Below are 22,414 nucleotides of genomic sequence, written 5' to 3' on the forward strand. Positions count from 1 at the left end.
TTCCCACATCCCTCACTGTGATTCATTGGCTGTTTGTGTTGCCCATCCATCTGGGCCAACACAGAGGAAGGAAAGACACATGAAGACACATGGCTGTTTTGGAGCACGGGGACACCATTAAGCTGCTAGGGAAGAGATAGGGTCCCGGAGAAATGGAGGCCTACTGGGAGCGGAGGGAGGAGGAAGAATATGGGAGGGGAGAGGCAGCAGGAGAAACAGAGAACGGAGAGAGAGAGAGGAAAAAAAGGTGTGTGGGCCACTCAGAGGGAGAGAAATGGATTTTCTAAAGGGACAAAGTAGAGATTCTTACTGACAGATTAAATGCTGACAAAAAGACTGTGCCATGGGGATGAAAGGGGAGCGAGATCATAGATCACCACGGAGAGATGAGAGAAGAAGCGATGGAAAACTGTCTACAGAGAAAAATCATGTATGTGAAACATGATATGGTTTTAATTTTCAGTGAGATTATTGCTCTGCGTTTATCCCTAATTGAAAAAATGTAGGGTTGTTAGCTTCACCGGGAGATTACCAGTGAGGCGGTGCCCTTTGGCAAGGCTGACCCTCTTAAAACGAAAACCCACACAATTACTGTCTTTTCTAATGGACTCTCCGCTAATAATTTCAATGGACTAATTAGATCCACATTTCATTGTTTCAGTCGCCCATTGTCTCATTAGGAAAGGAATGAAATCTTATTATTGTTATTTAAGGCTTGTTCAGGTGATTAAAAGCACAATGCAACAGACTGTGAACAGAACTGATCCACATTTTTTGACACAAATTAGGTTTGTGTGAACACATCATGTACACACTCCGAATCATTATGCCGCACTCATGTCCCTGTACGACACACATATAAGGACCGGGACTAATATGTGTGTTGTGAGGACGTGGAGCAGTGTCGGGAGTGGGAGTTGTCTGCGGAGACGAGGTGGGCGGAGCTCCGAGTAGAAATAGGACAAGTTCCACTGTGATGAGAGTTTATGTCTGTAGTGTGTTTTTAGGAGATAAAAAACCTCCCGTGGTTGACGGAGCAGGGGGTCTTCAGTGCCGCTGCTACTGTAGCAGGGGTCTAAATAGGGTAAGTGATTTTAGAGCCCTGGGACTATACGGCTGATCACACTATTCTGGGACAGGAACACCAGCGCCCCCTAGAGGCCTGGGGAAACCTAGATACAGAGGCACGGGAGGGAGAGGAGAAGGGGGATGCACTCTGGGGAAGGAGAGAAAGACTCGAAGGCGTCACCATATTTGCCACTTGGATGATTTGCTATATGAGAAGAGATAAGCTACATCATGGTAAACGATGTTGGACTATTAAAACACATTTTTTATGACATCAGTGGGCCGTGGTGGCTGATGTTACTCACTGCTTTATTTGCATGAAGCTGTGACTGTAACCTGAAGCCCCCAATTTGACAAAACCACAAATTTTGAACAACAGCAACTTTACTTCCCTTTACTGATCTTTACATTCACATGATAGTCTTTAAGCTGTGTGCACTTTCTTGTGCACACAGCTTAAAGACTATCATGTGAATGTAAAGATCCGTCAGTGTGGATTTAGATTCATAGTGTGGATTTTACGCTTGTTTACACTACGTCTCATACCTCTGACAGCTCAGCTCTCTGTCACACACATTTACACATCTCACCTCAGCAATGTGCAACGACACTCTCAGCACATGGTCTTTAAATCTCCTTCATTTCATTCTGTATTTATGACGATAAAAATCATCTGATGTTGACTGGGATGTTTATTAACTACCAAATCTATTTCAGCAATTACCTGCGTTACATGAATTTTGACAAATTTGACAGCTTCTAACAGAATTGAAAACTTGTGTTTAGGTTCACCATTAGGCTGTGTACAAATATTTTTAGGCAAATGGTGTTTTTTGGGTTTGGTGCTCCCTCATAATACCTCTGCTCTGCTTGTGTTAATAGGAAAGTTTGACATGAAACTTGGAGGAATAAGTCATGGATCTAGATGAAATAACAAATCAGGCATATTTAGGGAACTGACTTCTATGAGTGTGTGAAATTTGGTGCAGTTTGATTAAATCTAAGGTGAGTATTGGGCCTTGGCAGTGGTATGTGCTCTACTAAGTGCCATTACAACTGAACTGGCTTTTACAGGGAAAAAAGGTCCCGTCCCCATTTGTTTTGTTTGTCTGTCTATCTGTCTGTCCAACCTTGTGCATGTCTGTTTGTCTGCGACACAAATCAATGTCCTACTGACTCCTGACACTCACTCTGCTGCTTTTGTGTGTCCTTACAGAAACTGGCCAGGGAGGCGGAGCAGCTGCAGAAGGAACACGTATGGCAAGACGGTGTGACGGTAAAGTAGGACACCCGCTCTTTTCCTTTCTTCTCCAAGACCTCTACTGTCTTTTCCTTTCTTTTTTCAGGCAAACTGGTTAATCCTCCCATCATCTGCCCATTCTAATTGTATTCCAATTCCCCCTCAGTTTAGTGATTTTACCCTTTTAATGACAATGTGATCAGCATCACAGAGACAATGTGGAAGGAGAAAAATATTCACAAACGCAGTGTACACGCACTATAACGGCTTACTTTATTTTCATGGGCCTCAGTATTATATGAGCAGCTTTCCCTCCGTTTTGTTTCACAGGACACAGCGTGTTGGACATTGTATTTACTTGCATTTGACCTTTAAAACGCTAGCGATCCGCTCTTCAAATCTAAAAAGAGGAGAAATGGTATTACTCTGGTTTATGTGTTTTTGTCTGTGTGTGTTTGTGAGCCACCGTGCTCCACTGACTCTCAAATTTGCAAACACTCAAACGCTCAACAAACATGCATGCATACTGATGCACACACACACACACGCGCACACACACACACACACACACACACAAACACACACTCATATAGCCTCACCCGACAGATACACATGCACATTCCCTACTGTCATATCCTCTGTCTCCAGGGAGACGAGCTCGCTGTCATGGTACACTTCCCACAAATGGATTTTTAACCCCGTGCCTCCTGGGGGATATTTGAGAAAAAGCTTTAACTGATTTAAAACGAATAATTATGAGCCCTACTTCCCCGCAAAGTCCATTTTTATTCATGGTTGCTTACACTCTGAAGCTGTAGTCTTGGGGTGGCTGGGCTGCACCCCTCCCTGCCTGCTGGCCCGGGGGGGGAGGGAGCTGCAGTGCGGCTGTCCCTTCGTCTTAGCCACGAGGTGGGTTGACGCCTGCCTCTTCCTGCCCGGCTCTGATGCACCTCGATCGGATGCGTAGCCATGCAGGACATGGAGCGTGGGTCACAGTGACCACACACAGCAAACCTGTTCGTGGCTGCATCCAATGAGGCATCAATACCTTCTCGAGTGGTAAAGCCGGCACTCTCTTTAATCCACCCATCACCACACCTATCTCTCAGTTTCAGCTCTTTCTCCTTCACGCCACCCGTGATTACACCTCTCCGTCCATCCAGCCACTGCCCTCACTCCCACCCTCCATCACATTCACATATCATGTTCCTTTATCTGTATGTGCCTTTAATCAGGCATGAAAACAGTTGGAACATATGAAACTATTGCAACGCTGCAAATGGTGCCCCTCAATTAATAATGCATTGGAGCTGATTTCATTTGCCTTTATTATTAGGCCAGGTAATGAATCTCAGCAGGGGGGGCTGGGAAACCATTTAAAACGCAGGAGGGGAGGGGTAGAGGTGGTAGCTACGCCACATTCTTACAAGAAGATGTTCCCTGTTTGAGGATTTTGTGCTTTCCTAATTTCTCTTTGGGTGAACACTGACTGACACTCTAATTAGATTAGGGCTGCATGCTCTTTGGGCAAATTAGGAGAAATGCGTTGCATCTTAAAGAGAAGTCTGTCAAATTAATAGAAAAGGTGTTTATGCATGAGAGACAGTGTGTTTTGATAGAATTTGTGTGTGTGTGTGTGTGTGTGAGAGTGCTCTGGCTGGAAAAGCATAATGTGGTTGTCGGTGTTTGTCGGCGAGTGGGCATTTATTTGTATGTGTTTATTAACGGCGGGTTCTGTACCTGGCCCAACCCATCTGCTTGCCTCGCCAAACTGGTGACATCATAGAAACTGAATGACACGCCTGTTCCTCTTAGCGGCTGCCATCACAGCTGTTACTGTAGCAATGGGAAGACCTCACTCGTTTTCTCTCTCTCTCTGCCTCACACACACACACACACACACACACACACACACACACACACTCAAGCCTGTTTCCCGGTCGAACCGCAGTGCCAGTTTTCTGACCATCCCGACTGCCGGACATTATGGATGTCAAAATGTTGATTGTAACAACTGTTGTGATGGTCGTTCGGGGCTTTAAATCCATTGCAATGAAATGGTGTGTGAAATAGACATTAAAGTGTTGGATTGCCGCTGATTTCTCAAGGTCAGGTGCCCGTCCCCGTGTGACACTCAAGCGTCGTGTTGGCAAGAGAGTCCTCCCAAGGCAACGCAGTCATTTCAGCGTCGCTTTGCAATTCTCTCAGGGCCGAGGAAGAAGCTGCAACTTCACAGCCAAATATCAGAAGTCTTTTTGTTTTGTAAAGTGAAAATTGGCAGCTAGAGAGCAGAGCGCTAATAAACCTCTCTAGATAGCATCAGCATTAAACTCATTTAAATTTTTTTCCTGAAACAATTCTGGGTCCTACAGTTACTTTCTATGTGTATATATATATATATATATATATATGCTTCTTATGTCTCTGCATGCAATTTAAATATATAATATAAAATTAGTGGATTTAAATGTTGCTTTGCCATATAGAAACTCAAAGCACATCTCTCCAGATGGTATTTTACCTGGCTATGTACCAGTTAAAAATAGTGTTAATTGTTAAATATTGTAAGCTACACTGACTGTTATAAAGTCCAGTTTGGCTCAACAGTCACTGATCTAATGTCAAAGGTAACAATCGGTAGTATTGAGCCAGTCATTGGATTTATTTTACTGATTGATTGAAGCTTGAAGCTGAAAAGTTATTATATTTGTCCCTTTTGAAGATTGAATGCAGTCATGCAGACTGACCTTTAAAAATGTAGTGTCTAGAAAAGAGCAGGCTATAGTAATTAAGTAATATATGTTAACTAATATCTGATCACCTTTAGAAGGAGAATTACAATTAGAAAAAGACGTCAATAAAAGTCAATAAAAAACTCATTAAACCAAGGTCTCAACTCTTCCACTAATAGATTTAACAGTCAACTTCTGAGTTCCGGCATAGTTGAGATGATCTAATTTTTAAAAAAGGCTTACAATCATGTTACCTTAGTTACTGACCAAAACCTACCTGTCGAAACAGAGGCTATAGAGCTGAAGTCAAAGTTCTGTTATATAAGTTCTCAGACCGAAGCAGCTGCCATTTGTTTTTGTGGATATCACCTTTATTTCATTGCATTAAAGCTGTTACATATATATATATATATAGAGAGAGAGAGAGAGAGGCTTGCTGTGTGTGCCTGGTTTGTTAGAAAATATTTTGTGGTCGAGTTTTGAGGAGAAAACTAAACCAAATACGATTCATGCACCACATGCCACTTGTGATATATCCAGCTGGAACCAGCTTATTGTGCGTGGGAAGCTTTAACGTGATTCATTACAATTTGATGACGAATAAGCAGTTTGGGTTGCTAAAATGTAATTTGTTATCTAAGATAAATATTTTTAGTAATTATTGTAGATATTTCTAATATAAATCCAGCTAAATGGCATGGTGACACCTGTAATGTCATCTCAGATACATGATATTAAAACTAATTTTTAGTTATCAAAAAATCCATGAGTCCTTATAAATCTCATGGATCAGTGCGGGTTGCCATTTTGCAGGACCTTTTAAAAACGAAATAAAAGGTGCTTCTTCTATGTCTCTGCATGCAATGTGAATGTTTGATAAATGGTGAGCTTGACCTAGTTTAGCTCAGGTCATGCATGTGTGTGGGTTTAGTGAGTGTGACTAATGCTGAGGGTTTACTAGTTTGTAATACTGTAGTGAGCCTACGGTTAACAAATCTTTTCACAAGGACGGTACAAACTAAATCCTGACAATTACATAACAGCTACTGCTTCCACACATTATTCATCCAATCAGTTATATTCGGTGTAGCGTGCAATATTTTTTTATTATCTGAAACAGCTACTTTCAACTCAATGTTCTGGTTTTCCATCCTACAATGTTTCTGTTTTTGTTCCTCACTCTGTTCAGCACAGTCAAAACCCCTGAAAACTAGCTGGTGAACATAGGGAACCATTCAACAGCTCAAGAGCAGTCATTTCCCTCAGGAGTTAGTGAAAACAGAGGTAGGAGCAGAGCAGGTGTTGGACGTAATTTTGCAGGTGGCCTGTAACACAACCAGCAATAAATACTAATGGTGCCTTGTGTTCGTTGGATGTGGAATTGGGCAACTGTTTAACTGCTGGATAGTTCACTATACTGACTAAAACTAAAGTCATTGCAAGTTTAAAGATTTATTTTCATATCTTTAGCACATATTGATCCAATAATTAAGCAATGAGTGGATTACCACAGCATCTGTATGGTGGACCTAAAGTGGCACAATTAAAAACCAATGAATAAATGACTCGATAATATCTGTTTAAACAAATAGATGAAAACATAAATGTAGAAATAGATTAATAGCATTTTCCATCACCAAACTGCATTCATGTGTTTATGTTTTTATTTTTAATTTTGTCAGTTTCAGTTCTCCATATTTTCATCAACACGTTTTGTCAGTCTCATTTGTTTCCTCACCCCGAAACCAAATTATGCAAACTTTACAAAATAGTCAATAATATCAATGACAATTTACTAATGAAATATTAACAGCGGCATTTTTATTATCAATCAGTTGTTTAACCACTCACCTCTCATCACACATTAATGACCAGTGACAGTTGACACAAAGTGCAACACGTTGGAACAGAGATTGGACGTAAAAAAAAGAAGAAAAAAGAACAGAGATTGTGTAGATTGGAGGAAGACGTGTACTTTCCATCAGATTGTGATGTGGCAGCTGCTGTACGTTTGAAATGCATTAGTGCTAATAGCTGTGCCATTAGGGGGAGAGAGAGCCACTCTGTTGATGGGTTGCCATGATGAAACCAGGGAGAAGGGAGGGGGTGACAAAGCAGAGGCACGGAGAGGGAGAAGAGGTGTAAGTGAGAAAGCAAGTGAGTGAGAGAAGAAGGTATAAGAGATGGAGGAGGGGGGAAAAAAAGGACGGGAAACAGAGATGGAGCCATCTTCCAGGCCATTTACTGCAATCATCACTCTCTAATCAATCAAGCCTTTCATCATAGGACAACACAATCTCTCCTCTTCTTTCTCGTCTCCTCACTCGGCCTGTTTCTCTCTTCGGCTCCTCTCAGCTACCCACTCTCATAACACAATGCTATTCGTGTGCCCTCCTGCTCTCTGCACATGTATGTTCATCTGTGTCTTTCTAATACCTACACAAAATATTCATACAGTGTTCGCCCTTTCAGTAATTGCATTTACCATCGTGCATTATCTTCTCTGAAATGCTTTGAATTAGATTCTGTACATTTTACCATAGAAGCTCAATGGTATGTACGTTTAGTTGACATTTCAGATGCATTCACAGCCCTTAAATCACTAATGGTCCCTCGCTAAAGGCGAAACATAACAAAAGATATAGTCTGATGACACCGTGAAGCAGTGTGAGTTGTTGTCTTGATGAAAATCTACCTGACGCACCAATCATGTTTATTGATGAGGAGCTAACAGCAATGAAAAATTGTGATCTGTTGCAAGTGACCAATACAAAAGACCACTGGCTAACTGTCCCAGGAAGTTATAGCAGAAACGGGCAAAGTCGCAGGTAAAGCAGACGTGACGCAATTAAAAGGTGACAAAAATAAAATTGGGGATTTCTCTTGGTTTGAACAGTGTAGGAAACATTTTGGATAGCTCCAAGTTCACAGGTCAACGGAATAAATTACATTGGTCTGGGTGCTTTTTGACATTTTAATGAAGAATTGTTATTTATATCTTCAAGTGGCTGGGGCGGGAGTCGTCCGTTCACTTGACCAAGTTCGGCTCCTTTCATAAGGCCTCTATTGAGATAATTGGCCCTTCAGAGGAAATGAGTGAAAATCATTGTTGCAACGCTCAGACCAGCCTTCAGCCCCATTAGCCACAGAATACATTAGTTTTATGGGGGTTGACATGCACAGATTCGAATTCAGATCAAAATAGACATAAAGGGAGGCCTCACTTTCTCTCAACATGTTAATATCCTGTTATTTCTCATATTTCTTTGCCTTTTAGAAATGTTGTCGAACCCTAGATTTTCATCCAACCAGGGTGCATTACACCATTAGTGCAAACGCAGCCATTATAGCCTGTGTTTGCAAATATTCGTGGAATTCAGAATTTTTTTTATTGCTTTTTACTAACAACATTTATGCTGAACCTGTAGGAGAATATTCCTCGAGCAATAATTGCCAAACTAGGATTGGTACCGGTTTTCTATTTAATCTACTGACCATGGTGATGATTTCTTCCTCTGCTGACTTTCCTGAGATGCACCATTTATTATTTTTTTAAAAGAAAGATTTTTTTCTCGTGTCAGCAAAACAACCATTAAAACTCAAAAGGGTTTCCATACCCGGGGTCTGAGAGTGGGAGGGGAGGGGGCTTAGCTATGTGACTTCTTTATAAATGCACAGTGCCTTTTCATTCCCAAACACTGATAAGCATAGCCACATTGTCTAATCACAAATAAACTGCATCTATTTTCATTGTGAGCAGTTTTTTTCTTTTTACTACCTTATGGCTGCGCTGAGACAGAGCGCTCGCAGCCTGCCGAGCACGTAATGGAACTCATAAACAGTGTTATCACTGAATCCTGAGCCATGGAACGGACTTCCATCTGCTCGCCACTGGAAGGGATAGAAATGAGGAGGGGGGGTGCGTGTGTGTGTGGAGAGAAATTCCTACACAGTGCACAATTTAGCAGAGTCCCCTCCCCATAAAATGTATCTGATGAGGTTGGGCCGAGCAGATGCTAAAACACACACACACACACACACACACACACACACACACACACACACACACACACACACACACACACACACACACACACACACACACACCAACGAGAGGAAGGTGACTTGTGGTGGGTACGTTTCTGTGGATGAAGCCGTGTTAGCCAATTGATCGGTTTGTATTATGGTCGATACAAACTTCACCTTAAATTCCCATTTGGACTGCAGCTCCTCTCTCCTCATCTGCATCCATCTGCCAGTCGTCTCCCCTCCTGCACGGTGCCATCCCTCACTTCACTGCTGCGCCGCTCGCAGCTTTGATCAGGCTCGTTGTTGCTGTGGTGACCAACAGTTTGGTAATTTCAGCTCCTTGATTGCAGCTCGCTGTAATTTGTATAAGTGGTTCTCTCCGAGGTAGAAACGTCCTTTTCTTTCTTTTTTTCCCCTCCATTTCCTTTGACTCTTCTCTCTCTACCTCTCCTATGGTTTTTTTTCCCGCATGTCATCTCATAATGTTTCTCTGCTGCTTCAAGAGAGGCCTCTCAAAAACTCATGCTCGAGTCAGGGGGCACTGGCAAAGTCGAACATGACTTAGAATAGAGGAAGCAGTGAAGTACAGGAGCAGGTATCGAGACAGACGGTGCAGAGAGACAGAAAAGTTCAGGTGTGTCTGTAAGGCTTCAGTCGGCAAGAGTTTGGCCGACTGTAATGCAGCGTGCTTACCGGGGGGGAGTGGGGGGCCTGAGAGGGAGGCCCCCCATGTCTAAATCCCACTGATCGATTCTCCTGCCTCACAGGAGATGGGAATCAATAGTGAGAGAAATCCAGCGAGCCACACTGCAGACCTGGATTTTCCCATTTCAACACATGGCTAACACCCATGAAATGTTATTTTAAAGGCTAAAGCTGATGCCTCTTTTCCCTCTGGTCCGAGCAGGATCAAGAAAAGAAAAGCACAAATATTTTCATTAAAATACCCTAACCCTTATTATGAAGTAAATAATGTATATTTTCTCAAGATAAGTATTACAATTTTAAATATTTTTTATAGCATAAATCAGTTCATTTTAAACATAGTTGACATCTGCAGTCCTACACTGTCTTATTTATTTTAATTTGTCTCGATTGAATTGTCTGCCAGAGAACCACACATTCCCTGTCAGAGGTTTGTCTCTGGGGATGATGCACAAGGTGCGGCTCTGCAGCCTTTAAGCAGAGACGCTTGTTTGGGTTTTTCGTGTTTTATTGCTCGCTGTATTCTGTCCCTGTCGTCCTTGGCCGCTGTCTGCAGATAACTAAAAGTAGGCCCCCCTTTGTCATTTGAATCTGCAAATCATCGTGAGGGACAGCAAGGCATCTGATGGAAATGATTACGGGCTCGGAAATAACAGGTTTCTTTTGTCCGGGGTTGATTGTTGATTGGCCACTCTCAGTCAGGCCCTGACTGAGGGGATGGCGACTTCAGGACTCTGAGGACTTACGATGGTAAAATGGCTGAAAAAGATCGGCAAAATGAAAAGCCCTCCCAAGGAAACCTGGAGTGTCAAGCTGCAGCGTGATTGGACAGGGAGGTTCACACTGATTTGGTATTCCCGGCTATGAATGCTGTAAAAAGGCTATTTGCCTTATCAAATTCCCCTGGAATCCAATGATGGCATTAATATCGCCATGACCTGTTTATCTTATTTGTCTTTATTTGGTGTTACAGCGCCTCTTCCCTGCTTCCTCCCTGATGATCAGATTGAGTGCTTGTTTGGGAGGTGTTGGCATGCGTGTGTCATGTTGGATAGGCTTTTTATCTGGCACTGTGTCCATGCATTGTGGTGATGCTATCAGTGTTAAAACCTGCTCCTCAATGGGGCCCTGTCAGCCAACAATGGAGAGCGGCATTACCCAGAGTGCAGGAGGACAAAGCCCCCTCTCCTTATCGCAGGCCTGGAATATCCACAGACTGATTTAACTGCTTTTTACCAAGGGGAAGTGTCGGGCTCTGAAAGAAAGAGACGGCACAGAAGAGGAAAAATGGGATTCTGTGACCTGCAGGATGTTTACAAAGAAAGATTTAAAGCGCAGAAATTGCAGATTCATGGGGCGAAATTGGGGGCATGAAATTAAACCATGGAGTGTGTAACCTTAATATTTTTCAAATTATGTATTTTTAATTTAGACTTCTCCCATCCTCAATTGTTCGCCCCGTTTCTCTCCTCCCTCGCTCCGTCTATCTGGTGGTTTGCCGCCTATCTGAGCGAGAGTCTTTGAAGTGAGTGTGCAGTTCACAGGAGTTCATGGCGCTCTGTCTGAAGAGGAGCAAGACATTGATGAGATGTGCATGGAGAATGTCATTCACTTTGCTGAATTTGCACTGTGTATTGGAGCTTTAATCTGGGGGCACATTTGTTTATTGGCATACAAATGAACATCTGCATGGAGCTATGCTTGGACGCCATGGTCTCAGCAGCTCCCTAATCGCTTAAAAGCCTGGGGATGCGGAGCATGCCAATGAGAGAGCGAGGGAGAGGGAGGCAGCCCCGCCCAAGGCCTCCGTCATGCACTCCTTTATCTGAGTTTCACTCTCGCTCAATAGCTCGCTGAGCTCCCTCCCTCGCTCTCGCTTTCTTCCAGGCCAACAGTTTAGTTTCCAGTTTGCTGGTTGACTCTCTATTGACTTGACATTATAAATAGGGCTTTTTTTGTTGTAACCCTCAGTGGTTAAGACAACAGACAAAACCTCAAACAACACATCTGCATTTATTTCAAACAAGGGAGACTAATTCAAATGTATTGAAAATGTACAGTGAACAGAGGAATAGGACTTTGGTGCTTGGACCCCAGCAGGAAGTAGAATGCAATGGAAGTGTTCCTGTACACTGGTGGTTGTGATGAGAGATGCAGCATGAAGTTGGGTCGTCTCATGAAGGGCTTCTGGTTGGACGGTTTGAAATTAAGATGACACGGTGGTGTAGTGTGAGGGTGGGTCACTCATTGATCACTGTACTGAGTGTGTCAGATTGTGATTGGATGAAAAGAGAGAATGAGCGGGTTTAGCCTGTGCATGCAACATAGGAGGCCTGCTCAAGAAGAACTATAATTAGGCTTCATTTGTTAAGTGATGTGACAGTGAAACAAATACCTTCTCAGGGTTTGACACAGGACACATTGGCCATTAAATCTGTAATATATATATATATATATATATATATATATTAAGCTTTCCAAGAATCAACTGCATCAACTTAGATACTCTTTCATTGTTAAAAAAAGTTTTAATTTGTTAGGTACATAATTATTTTTTTTTAGCTTCACCAATAACCTTGTAATCTTTGTTGGATTTCTATTGCTCCTGTAACAAATTTATGTGCTTAGATAATCAAGTGCTTGCTGTGTCAATATTTGCCTAAACTAAAACTGCTGAAGTATAAAACAGGACTTGATTGATGTTATAGTTTCATTATTTAGAGAGGGGTTTAATTAACTAACAACTGATTTAATTGGAGTAACACCTCTGCCAATAAATCACAATACAATTTGACAGCACCCCAAAGTTTCCAAAATATACACTGGTGAGTTGAAACATTATGACCACTCACAGAAGAAGTGAATACCAGTGTAGGCCCTCAGTAGAGCGCATACCTCCGCCAAGGCCCAACAGCCCCTTATGAAACCACGTTTAAATTCACTAAATCCAGATTTGGTTTGGATTCACACCAAATTGCATACACTCATAGATATTAGTCCTGGATCTGTCCCTTGATTTTCTTTCCCTAGTGTATACAGCATCCTTCTTCTAAGTCTCGTTGAAATTCATAGGGTTTTTTATTTGCGTAAACTTGTTTACAAACAAGCATATAAACCAACCAACCAACAAGCGGACAGTTTTGAAAACATGCCCTTATTCTCATATGTTTTTTTTTTTTTTTACAGTTCTGTGAATAAGCATTATACCTGCCCCAGTAATTGATTTAACATTCCTTTAATCCAAACCGCACGACCAAAGAACCAGTTTTCATATTTAATTCACAGGCAACCTCTGCAGTTCAAGATCAAAGTGCTTCAACAAGGGTTCTTAGATTTTCCTACATGTCTATGATTAATTTACCTCTGCTTGAAAACCATATTTCACGAGCTCACCTTTTCACCCTTGCACGAATCCGTGGGTCTCATAAACGAAAGGAAGTGAGCCGAACAAATTAGTTTCTCATTGTGTTTTTGTAATTTTCATTCTTACGTCGCTCCTATTAGCATAAATGCCCTTGTCTATATGTCTCCTTTGCATTTCAGTGTGCAGAAGAAATTGGAAGTCAGTCATTTATTACTTAATGCAACTGTGTGTGTTTTGTGTGTGTATTTGCACTGGAGTCACCGTATGTGCTCAGCCTGGAAGATTGCATTCCTCCAGTAATGGGACAGGTCTCAGCAGCTAATAAGGCCTGGTGTTTATCTAGTTTGAATGTCTTGCGATCATAGCATCTGGAGTACGCCGTGGAAATAGAGAGATGGAAGGAAAGATGGGCAGAGACAGGAGGAGCGACTGGAGTGTGGGAGATAAGGAAAGGAGTTAAAATGTATATAGCTCCGTAACAGGTTTACTACTTTAAATAAGCACTTCTCATCTGCAGCCAAATTACATTGTTTAGATTTTCTTTCTTCATTGTGTGTGTGTGTGTGTGTGTGTGTGTGTGTGTGTGTGTGTGTGTGTGTGTGTGTGTATACACCTTATGGGCTGTTGTACGTGGGTTAATGAAGAGCAGTGAATGAAATCCTTTATTGTGTTTGATATAATGTCAGCTTCCATTAGGGAAACTGGTGCTGGGAATGATTGCTAGACTATCGGGGCCAGGAGAGAGAGGGTGTGTGGAAGACGGTGTGTTTGTTTGTGTGTGTGTGTGTGTGTTCCTCCATGCTTGTGTGCACACCCTAGGGTACGGCACAGGCACCGAGTGTGCTCTGTAATTATAAAATCATTAGCAGGTGTCCAGAGGAGATATGAATATGACTCTAATCTGTCCCCACCCATGATGGAGCACTTGTCTCACACTCAAATGTCAACCCGTCGCAGCCGACCCATCGAGAGAGCTCACAGATTCCAATTCCAAACATTTAGTTCCTGCGACCACAATCGATCATAACATGTACCCCTACATACGACAGAGTTTGGTATTTACCAGCCGTTTTTCAATCCTCTGTTTTACTGTCATCCATCTTCACATATCATTTTGGGCTTTATACGCTTTGACCTCCCAAAGAAGAGTTAGAAAGTTAAAATGTTTGCTACCACAGCAAAAGACGACCCTGAAATAACATGCAGCACGTCCCAATGACGTGAAACACGCTGGCAGGAGAACGTCTTCATAGTTCGACGGACTGACAGACGAACAAAAGATCAGCAGGCCTGTATCTGGTCAGACTTAAAGCGAGCAGACATTGTAGCCCTGGCAAGGAGACAAAGTCACATTGTAATCTAGAGCAGAGGGGCGGTTTCTATGGCAACAGTAGGCATCTAACCTACGCGCTGTTGCTTTTGCTGAAATCTGAAATTGGCGAGGGGAGGCTGGCGTTGAGGATAGAGAGATTGGGGGAGATGAAGATAAGACGGGGCGGGGGGGGCGAGGAGGAGAGAGGAAGCAGATCGAGATAAGGGTGAGGAGAGGAGGGAGGGAGTGGAGGAGATGAGCGCAGGATGATTGATGTAAGGGAGGGGCTGGAGATCATCACCTGACCTCAGTGTTTGTCTCCTGTTTGGAATTTGTTGGTCCACTCAGCATGATAGATTTAATTTACTGATAGCACTTTGTGTCAGTGGGAATTTCTCAGACTGTGTGTTTCTGTGTGTGCGTCTGTTGTGTGAGCGTGTACCCACGGCTCTCTACGCACACTCTCTCTGTATATAGTGTATACTTACCGAATATTGGTATCTGTATCCACGGGGTTATGTATTATACATTGATCAAACACAACATTTGAAACACATGCTGAATATTGTGTCGGTCCCCCTTGTGTCACCGAAGCCCACCAGGCCGGTGTGGACTGGCAGTGTAGCATGGGGGCTTTATCCTGCTGAAAGAGGCCACTGCCATCAGGGAATACGTTAGCATGAATTGGTGTTCTTGGTCTGATTCAACAATGTCAAAACATTCAGCCGCAGGATTTCCCAGCAGATAATCTCTTCCCCAGGTAAAAGACACATAACCCTAACATGTCTTTTAGGGCGTCCTCTTTTGGCTCAGGTCATGGTCAAGGTGAACGAAACACACACAAAGTCATCAGTGTCATTGCCGACAAGCAAGAAAAGGTCAAAGATGTGGATTGTTGCGTTTTTACAGACAAATGACATGACGGTAAAAGACAAGCCAGTGTGCCGAGATTACAGCTGTGAACATGCAGCTGAACTGGATTAGTTGCGAAGACAAAAGCGCTCGGGTTAAACTTACACTCCTCAGCAGAGTGTGTTGCCCAACAAGCGGCTTCTACAAGATCACATTCTGAGAGATACAGACGAGTTTTGTGTTGAGCAAGTTACCAGCTGAGAATCTGAAACCTCATTCAGAAGGAGAATTTGTGAAGTGTCAAAAAAAAAGAACGGGACAAAAAAATAGTTGTGTCAGTTTCCATGCCTTGACCAGTCGTCTCAGGGTGGATTATTGATGTGGCACAGGATATTGAAGAGCAATTTTATCTCTGTGGCCTTCTATGAAACAACATAACACCCAACTCATTTTTCTGGGCTCGACATGGTAAAAATTGTTGAATTCCGAGCCTGAGGAAAGAAATGGATTTGTTTGAGATTGACCGGCTCGAACCTTGAAAAATAGCTGCGAGTAGCATCATCATCATCATTCTGATATCAGATGCCTCGTCAAACAGGAGTTCCGACCATTACAATAGAAAGGTTGGTGTGATCTTTAGTATGACCCTTGCAGGACTGTTAAAAAAATTGAAATGGAACTTAATGGGGAAAAGGTTACTTATCGCTGATGTAGATGAAAACTTTACTCGTCAGACCAGGCCACTTCCTTCCACTGCTGCACGATCCAATTCTGACGCCCGACTACTTATTGCAAGTGCTTTCGGTGTTGACAGCATTCTATTCTACTCAGCATCAAGAAGAACCACTTTTGGTAGGTTCCAACCACCAGGAACACCCAGTAAGCTCCGACTTAGTCGTCTCGCCATCACAATTGGGCCCTCGTCAAATAGGTTAACATCTTTACACTGCTCATTCGTCCTGCTTCCTACACGTTCATTGCCTAATTTATCTCACCTATCGACAGGTGCCCATGTAATGAGATAATCAATATAATTCCATTCACCTCTCAGTCGTTTTAAAGTTGTGGCTGATCTGTGTTTGTGTCTATGCACCGGCGGGATGCACGGGGCCTGCAGAGAGACGAGGGTGGGGATTTCTGGCTTGGTGTTGTATCAGACATGTGTTTAACCCTGACCCTGAGCCCGTGGAGGCCTGTGACCAGCCGCAGCAGATGGCCATGCTGCCCCGGGGGCTGCTCACAGGGTCATGGTGGCCTAGGACTCATCCACATGGAGCCACCTCTTCTGTGTGTGTGTATGTGTGTGTGTGTGTTTGCTTGTCAGATTGTGTGGTTGGAGGTTGTTGCGTTAATTAGTACAATTGTTGTTACACTTGTGCTCATGTAATTATGTTTATCGGTTTAATTTTCATTATATTGCAAAGGCAGCAACTTTAGACCCACAAGTTCAAGTACAAATTGTTTATTAACTGAGTGGAAGCGGTAGTGTTTACAAAGAGATGATTATTTTACACTGCACTCACATAATTGCCGTGCCCAATCGAATTATAGCAGATCTACATAGGACATTACCGCCCTGCTATTAGCCATTTACAATCAGCATTTATATATATGATAAATGGCGTATACTCACTTTAATGTGGCTGCAGTGATAAGTGTTTAATTATGTGTTTGCCGACAAACATGGCTGTCCAGCTGTGCAAACACACAGTACAGATGTGGCCAATAAAAGGAAGAAAGCAACATAAAATGTCTTAGAAAGGGGCTGCTGGGTAAAAAGCGATGTTAAACTCTACTGGAGACATACACAACGTTTTTTTCTAAAACACGTGAACTCATTTTCTGTTTTATGATGGTGCTGTATAACACATTGCTGGGGACGTGCTCGGGACGTAACCTGCTTCTCGCCCAATGTCAGCTGGGATTGGCTCCGGCCTCCCTGCGACCCTCAGAAGGATAAGCAGTATATATAATGGATGGATGGATGGATAACACAGTCACACACAGTGCTGCTCATTGTGGGAACTGTTGGGTTTCTCTAGATTTTAAGGTCTTGACCTTATTATGTTATGATTTAGCGCTTAAAATTGAACAGAATTGAGTACCTTTTATTTTAGTTCATTCGTTTTTTGCCTTGGATTTTGTGAGGCACTTTGTAACCTTTTTACGTTATTATCTATACACACATCTGTCCCAAATTTAATATATATGTTGAATTGGTGTAATTTTTCTTAATTTTTCGTAATTTTCTTCACTGCTAAGGCTGTCACATATGATTCACGTTATTTTTTATGTACATCCAACCATCCAATGAGCCCTTATGCCCAGTGTAGGAGCCTGTACATGAATGCATATTTTTATGATTAAGATTAAGAAGTCCTTTATTAGTCCCGCAATGGGGAAATCTCCATGTATATATTCAGGCTTTTATCTATGGTATTGTTTGCAATTAGGGAAATGTACAAAATAACAATGCAGTGATGAAGTTTCTACAAAGCGCTGTTGGACCACATACTGAAGTCTCTCCAGCAATGTGTGCAATATTTCTTGTGTATTATTTGTTGGAGTAAAGCTGCTGGACAGTGTCCCCTGGGTGTAAGGAACTGAGTGTTTATTTACAGGAAACAGTCCTGAATAATGAGTTGTAATGCTGCAGTAGTGAGGGTAAACTCTTTAGAAGCGAGGGACCAGTCTAAGCAGGACTGGGCTCCAGATCAATCCTGCTGGCAGACACAACAACACTGTTGCTTTGCCTAAGTCTCTCTCTCTCTCTTTCCCTCTCCCTCTCTCTTCCTCTTCTCTCTCTGCAGAGGCAGGGGCTATTTTTAGCTCTGGCAGCTCTTTCCCCCCCACTGCACCCACCACCCTCCAACACCACCCATCTCTCTCCTCTCAATTCATCCCTTCATATCGCCCTGACCTCAGCCTCCATGCTAACTCCCTGACTTAGCCCAAATGCACTCCCAGAATGATCCGCCGTGATCCCGCCACTCACCTCCTTTCCTTTCCCTCCTCACTCCTGATCCCTCGTGTGGAGCCGGGGGAGGGAGAGAGGGAGTGCTGGTAAGTTGAGGAGATGTTTCGGGGGTTGCTGAGGAGGCAGATCGTGCTCCTCCTCTGTCTCGTCCACTCTCGTTTCCCAGGGACACGATCTGCGTCCATGCAGACTGGTGTGCCCCATCGTGGGTGTCAGTGTGAGTTTTGATCATACTTTGATTCCTCGGTGAGTTGTTGGGGACTGAGCTGAGTTGATGACTAATTGTCTGATTAGCGCTGGAGGCCGGCCAAGAACCCGGGCTCATGCCGAAGGGGGACTGCGGGGAAGATGAGGGCTGACAGACAGAAAATACATGTGCATGTATTGTAGGTGTGTGTGTTTGTATGTGTGTGTGTGTGTGTGTGTGTGTGTGTTTCTGTAAAAGTAACACAAGTGCAATGTGTGTGTTTGTGGCTGAGGGAGAAAGATGGCGAATGCAAGAAAGAGACAAAGTAGCGACAGAGAAAGTGAGTGAGTCAGAGTTGTAACATTTACTGTACCGGTACAGAGGAGTCTCTCTTCCTCCGTCTGTTGTTCTCCCTCATTAGACCATGACCACAGTTCTTCCAGTGAGGGCAAGTCAGTCACTGTGGTGCCCTTGAGAGTGCATCTTCAGCCAGCCTCTCTCATGATAATGAGGCAGGCCCCACAGACGCCGCTCGCTCGCACCATGCAGCCCCTGCCCGCCCTCACACCTGCTTCTGCGGGAGATAAGGACAGCGGTTTAAAGGAGATGAGGACGGCAGGCTGGCAGCCCGACTATAGGGGTCCTGCTTGGGGTAAAGGCCGGGAGCTTGGTGCTGAGGGGCTTCAGCTGCTGACTGGAAAGTTTAGTTGGTAATTAGAGCAAAATAAGGTAACACAATGGCATGAATTCACATTATTTTCCTCTTTCTGCTTGGCTCCTCCTGTGAGAGCTGTTTGCCCAGACTCAGAGCGCAGCCAGCTGAGGCTGATAAGACTCCCAGAGAGAGGAATATTTTGAGTTTATTCTTCTCTCTCCATACACATCTGAGCTCATACCACGCGGCACCACACAAACTGACATTTCCCCCACAACATATGACAATGTTCCTCCGGTGTTCTCAACACAAGTGCGAACATGTGCCCCATACTACATTGCATCTTATTAACAATAGCATCTCCCAGATGTGTTACATCCTTCAATATCTCTGCAGCTATCTGCTCGCCTTTTCATGACTGTCATTCCACATCACACTACTCCTCCTGTGTTCTGTGATGCTGATTATATTCTCATGCTGAACAGTGTGATGGAATATAACCACGACTCTCTCGCTCACCACCGCGAAGAGTCGGGGGCTGTTGTCGGCACTGCTATATCTTCTCTCATCATCTGTCTTTTCACTTTTCTTTTCTGCACAGGAGAATGCCATTTCATACTACGATTCCAAAGCGGATTCAGACTATGTGAGTACAGTACGGACTGCTTCCCGCTCCCCCGCCTGCCTGCCTCAAACCCTCGAATCCCCCTCACTTCCCACCCCTGCCACCCTCTACCAGCAACCCCACCCTCTCCCCCATGGCCCCTGCGATGTTGATGCCCCCCTCTCCCGCCTCCGGTCACAGACCCCTGGGCTGTCTGTGTGTGTTAGTGAGGTGACACTGCTTTATGGTGAGTTGGTCTGACAGAGCAGGAGCGAGGCCGACGTGCATGTGACAGTGACTTCAGCTGCCCTCCCCCAGTCCAACTTCCAGAGTAATCTCTCTCCTCACCCCGGACCCTAACCACGTCAGCTGCAGACCTCTGTGCCCTTCAAGAACCCCTTACACAATACACAAGCCACATCACGCATTTATATACCAGAACACAATCCCTGCCACGCATGTCAATCATACTGAAGAGTATAAATGGCATTCAGAGCGAGGCCTGCGGGCTGAGTGATGCAGCTTCCTCCACAGAAGACATGCAAGGCAGCGGTGGCACTTCCTCCAGGCTGGCTGCCACCTTTAGTTCCTCCTCAGGACACGTCCCACTCACAGCCCCGGCCCGCTGATTGATTAAGTTTCATGGAGGAGTGCGAGAATCCCCCTCCCGTAGATCACCAAAGCGCCAGAAGATGGGAAGAGAGTGAGATAGAGAGGAGAAGAGAGTGAGAAAGGAAGGCGCACGAGCAATAAATCATGGTGTGATTTTCTCTTTGTGCACACCACTCCTGTGATTAATGACACAGCGCTTTAGGGCCTGTCAGCACATCTAATTGGAGAACATCGGTCATCATTAACATGGCACACTGAGGCCGAGCCAGTGACACGCCCCCTGACCCCCCCCACTTTAGCAGCCCCACCACCACCCAAAGACGGCAGTGAAGGTCACGCGGGGGTCATTCCTCATCCCTGCAATCCCAACAGCCGCCCACTAGCTACTCCTCTTGCTGAATCTTGATTCCTCCCATGATGACCTTTTTCAATTAAGTCTCCACCGCCGGAGTGAAAACGCTGTACTATTAGAAAGATATGATGAGAATTCAGTTTCACTAAAGGTAAGTGACTGGTAGACTCTCTTATCCGAGCCCTGTCTCCTCTGTTCATTATCCTGTTCTCTAAACCCTGTTAATTTCTCCACTTGTCACTGTACCTTCGATATGAAAGTGTAATGTGATCATTTAAAAGTCAAAATGTGCCAAAGCATGTCTGATATCCACCTTCGCTTTTAGGTTTACACGAATGCATGTATTATCATATCCCATTATTACACACACATACTTAACTTTTATTTGTAATTCCTTACCTCTCCACTGCCCAGTTTTACTAAAGTAGAACTATACAGTCACTTTCAAGTCTTATTTACTGCAGATAAAAATGCATGTATAAAATCAGCCCCCATAAACGATTATAACAGAGAAAGCATTCTGCGATATGCAAAGCAAATTCTGTTTTTAGTTTACATCATCCCACTTTCACTGCAATACTTTTATACCCTGGCAGAAAAATGTTCTTAATCATATCCTTAGGCACTAATTTACTTTACTTGACAAATTTTCTGTTTTTCTTTTGAGGAATATTTTAAATTAAATCCGTCAAAAGCAACTGTTTATGTAATATTATGTTGGTTACAAGAGCTGCATTTTTCTCTTGGTCTTTCTTGCACTCGATCAATTGCGCGTACACACACACACACATACTACACACACACACACGTACTACACACACACACACATACTACACACACACACACGTACTACACACACACAGGCTCACAAACGGCAGGTTTCAGGTTAGCCCTGGTCGGCTGAAGGCGGGAGCGGGAGAATCTTCAAAATGTCATCTCTGGCCTCTTCAGCCTTTAATTAAACCTCGAGAACGGGGGGAGATAAAATTAACAAATTGGGTAATGAATTGAGCAAAACAGGTGGTGGATGGTTGAAGAAAATGAACCAATCAGTCTTTCCTGTGTGGATTTATTCCGCTCCTAATTAGATGCTGCCTTGGTTAATTATGATTGGGCTCTTCTGAAGAAAGAAAGAAAAAAAAAAAATAACTCCTCCCTGCCCGACATTGACAGAATTAGTGTCAGACTGAGTGATAAACAAACACCTCAACCTTACAGTTAGTGCTGGTGAAAAAAAACGGCATCCGTAAACTAATCAGGTTTAATGTTAATAGGTAGTCAGTCGCAAAAGTGTGTCAACAAATCTGCACTAAACTTTAATTCAAGGATCGGAAGCTCTGTTCATCCGTGACTAAAGTATTTGTATTCAACAGTGCATTTTACTCCTCTACATCTTGAGTCCTGCTTTGATCCTTCCCTCTTTTCTTTCAACTTAAAACATCCTTATTGAATTAGAACAGGAGATCAGAGCACAACACTTACAACGTTAGTCAACTGATGGCCACACATTTACTTTATTTGTTGTCAGACAAGATCTTACCTCATGTTAATGATCCGTCAGATGAACTCTCACAAACGCACCCCTCAGTCTTTTTGTTCTACAGTTAATGCTAAAATTAACCATTATTTTGAATAGCTGCACATTAACAGTCATTCTTTTTTTAAATCTTTGCCCTGGTTGTTTTTAAACTTTTAGTTAGAACGATATATATGTCCTTTATTTCT

The 22,414-nt window shown here is 43.4% G+C and overlaps 1 protein-coding gene across 3 annotated transcripts in view; it reads left to right on the forward strand.

Annotated features, from left to right (window-relative positions):
- The window catches only part of cacna2d2a (calcium channel, voltage-dependent, alpha 2/delta subunit 2a), a 147,741-nt gene that overhangs the window by 67,299 nt on the left and 58,028 nt on the right, over positions 1-22,414 (forward strand). For 2 of the 3 annotated variants that reach the window (XM_035151978.2, XM_035151979.2), the window contains exons 4-5: positions 2,285-2,344; positions 19,723-19,767. In XM_035151978.2, the coding sequence (XP_035007869.1) occupies positions 2,285-2,344; positions 19,723-19,767 (105 nt within the window). The remainder of the gene's footprint in view (positions 1-2,284; positions 2,345-19,722; positions 19,768-22,414) is intronic. The other variant, XM_035151980.2, reaches the window with a different exon arrangement.

Source organism: Hippoglossus stenolepis, chromosome 3 (genome assembly GCF_022539355.2).
Source record: "Hippoglossus stenolepis isolate QCI-W04-F060 chromosome 3, HSTE1.2, whole genome shotgun sequence".
Taxonomy (NCBI): Eukaryota; Metazoa; Chordata; class Actinopteri; order Pleuronectiformes; family Pleuronectidae; genus Hippoglossus; species Hippoglossus stenolepis.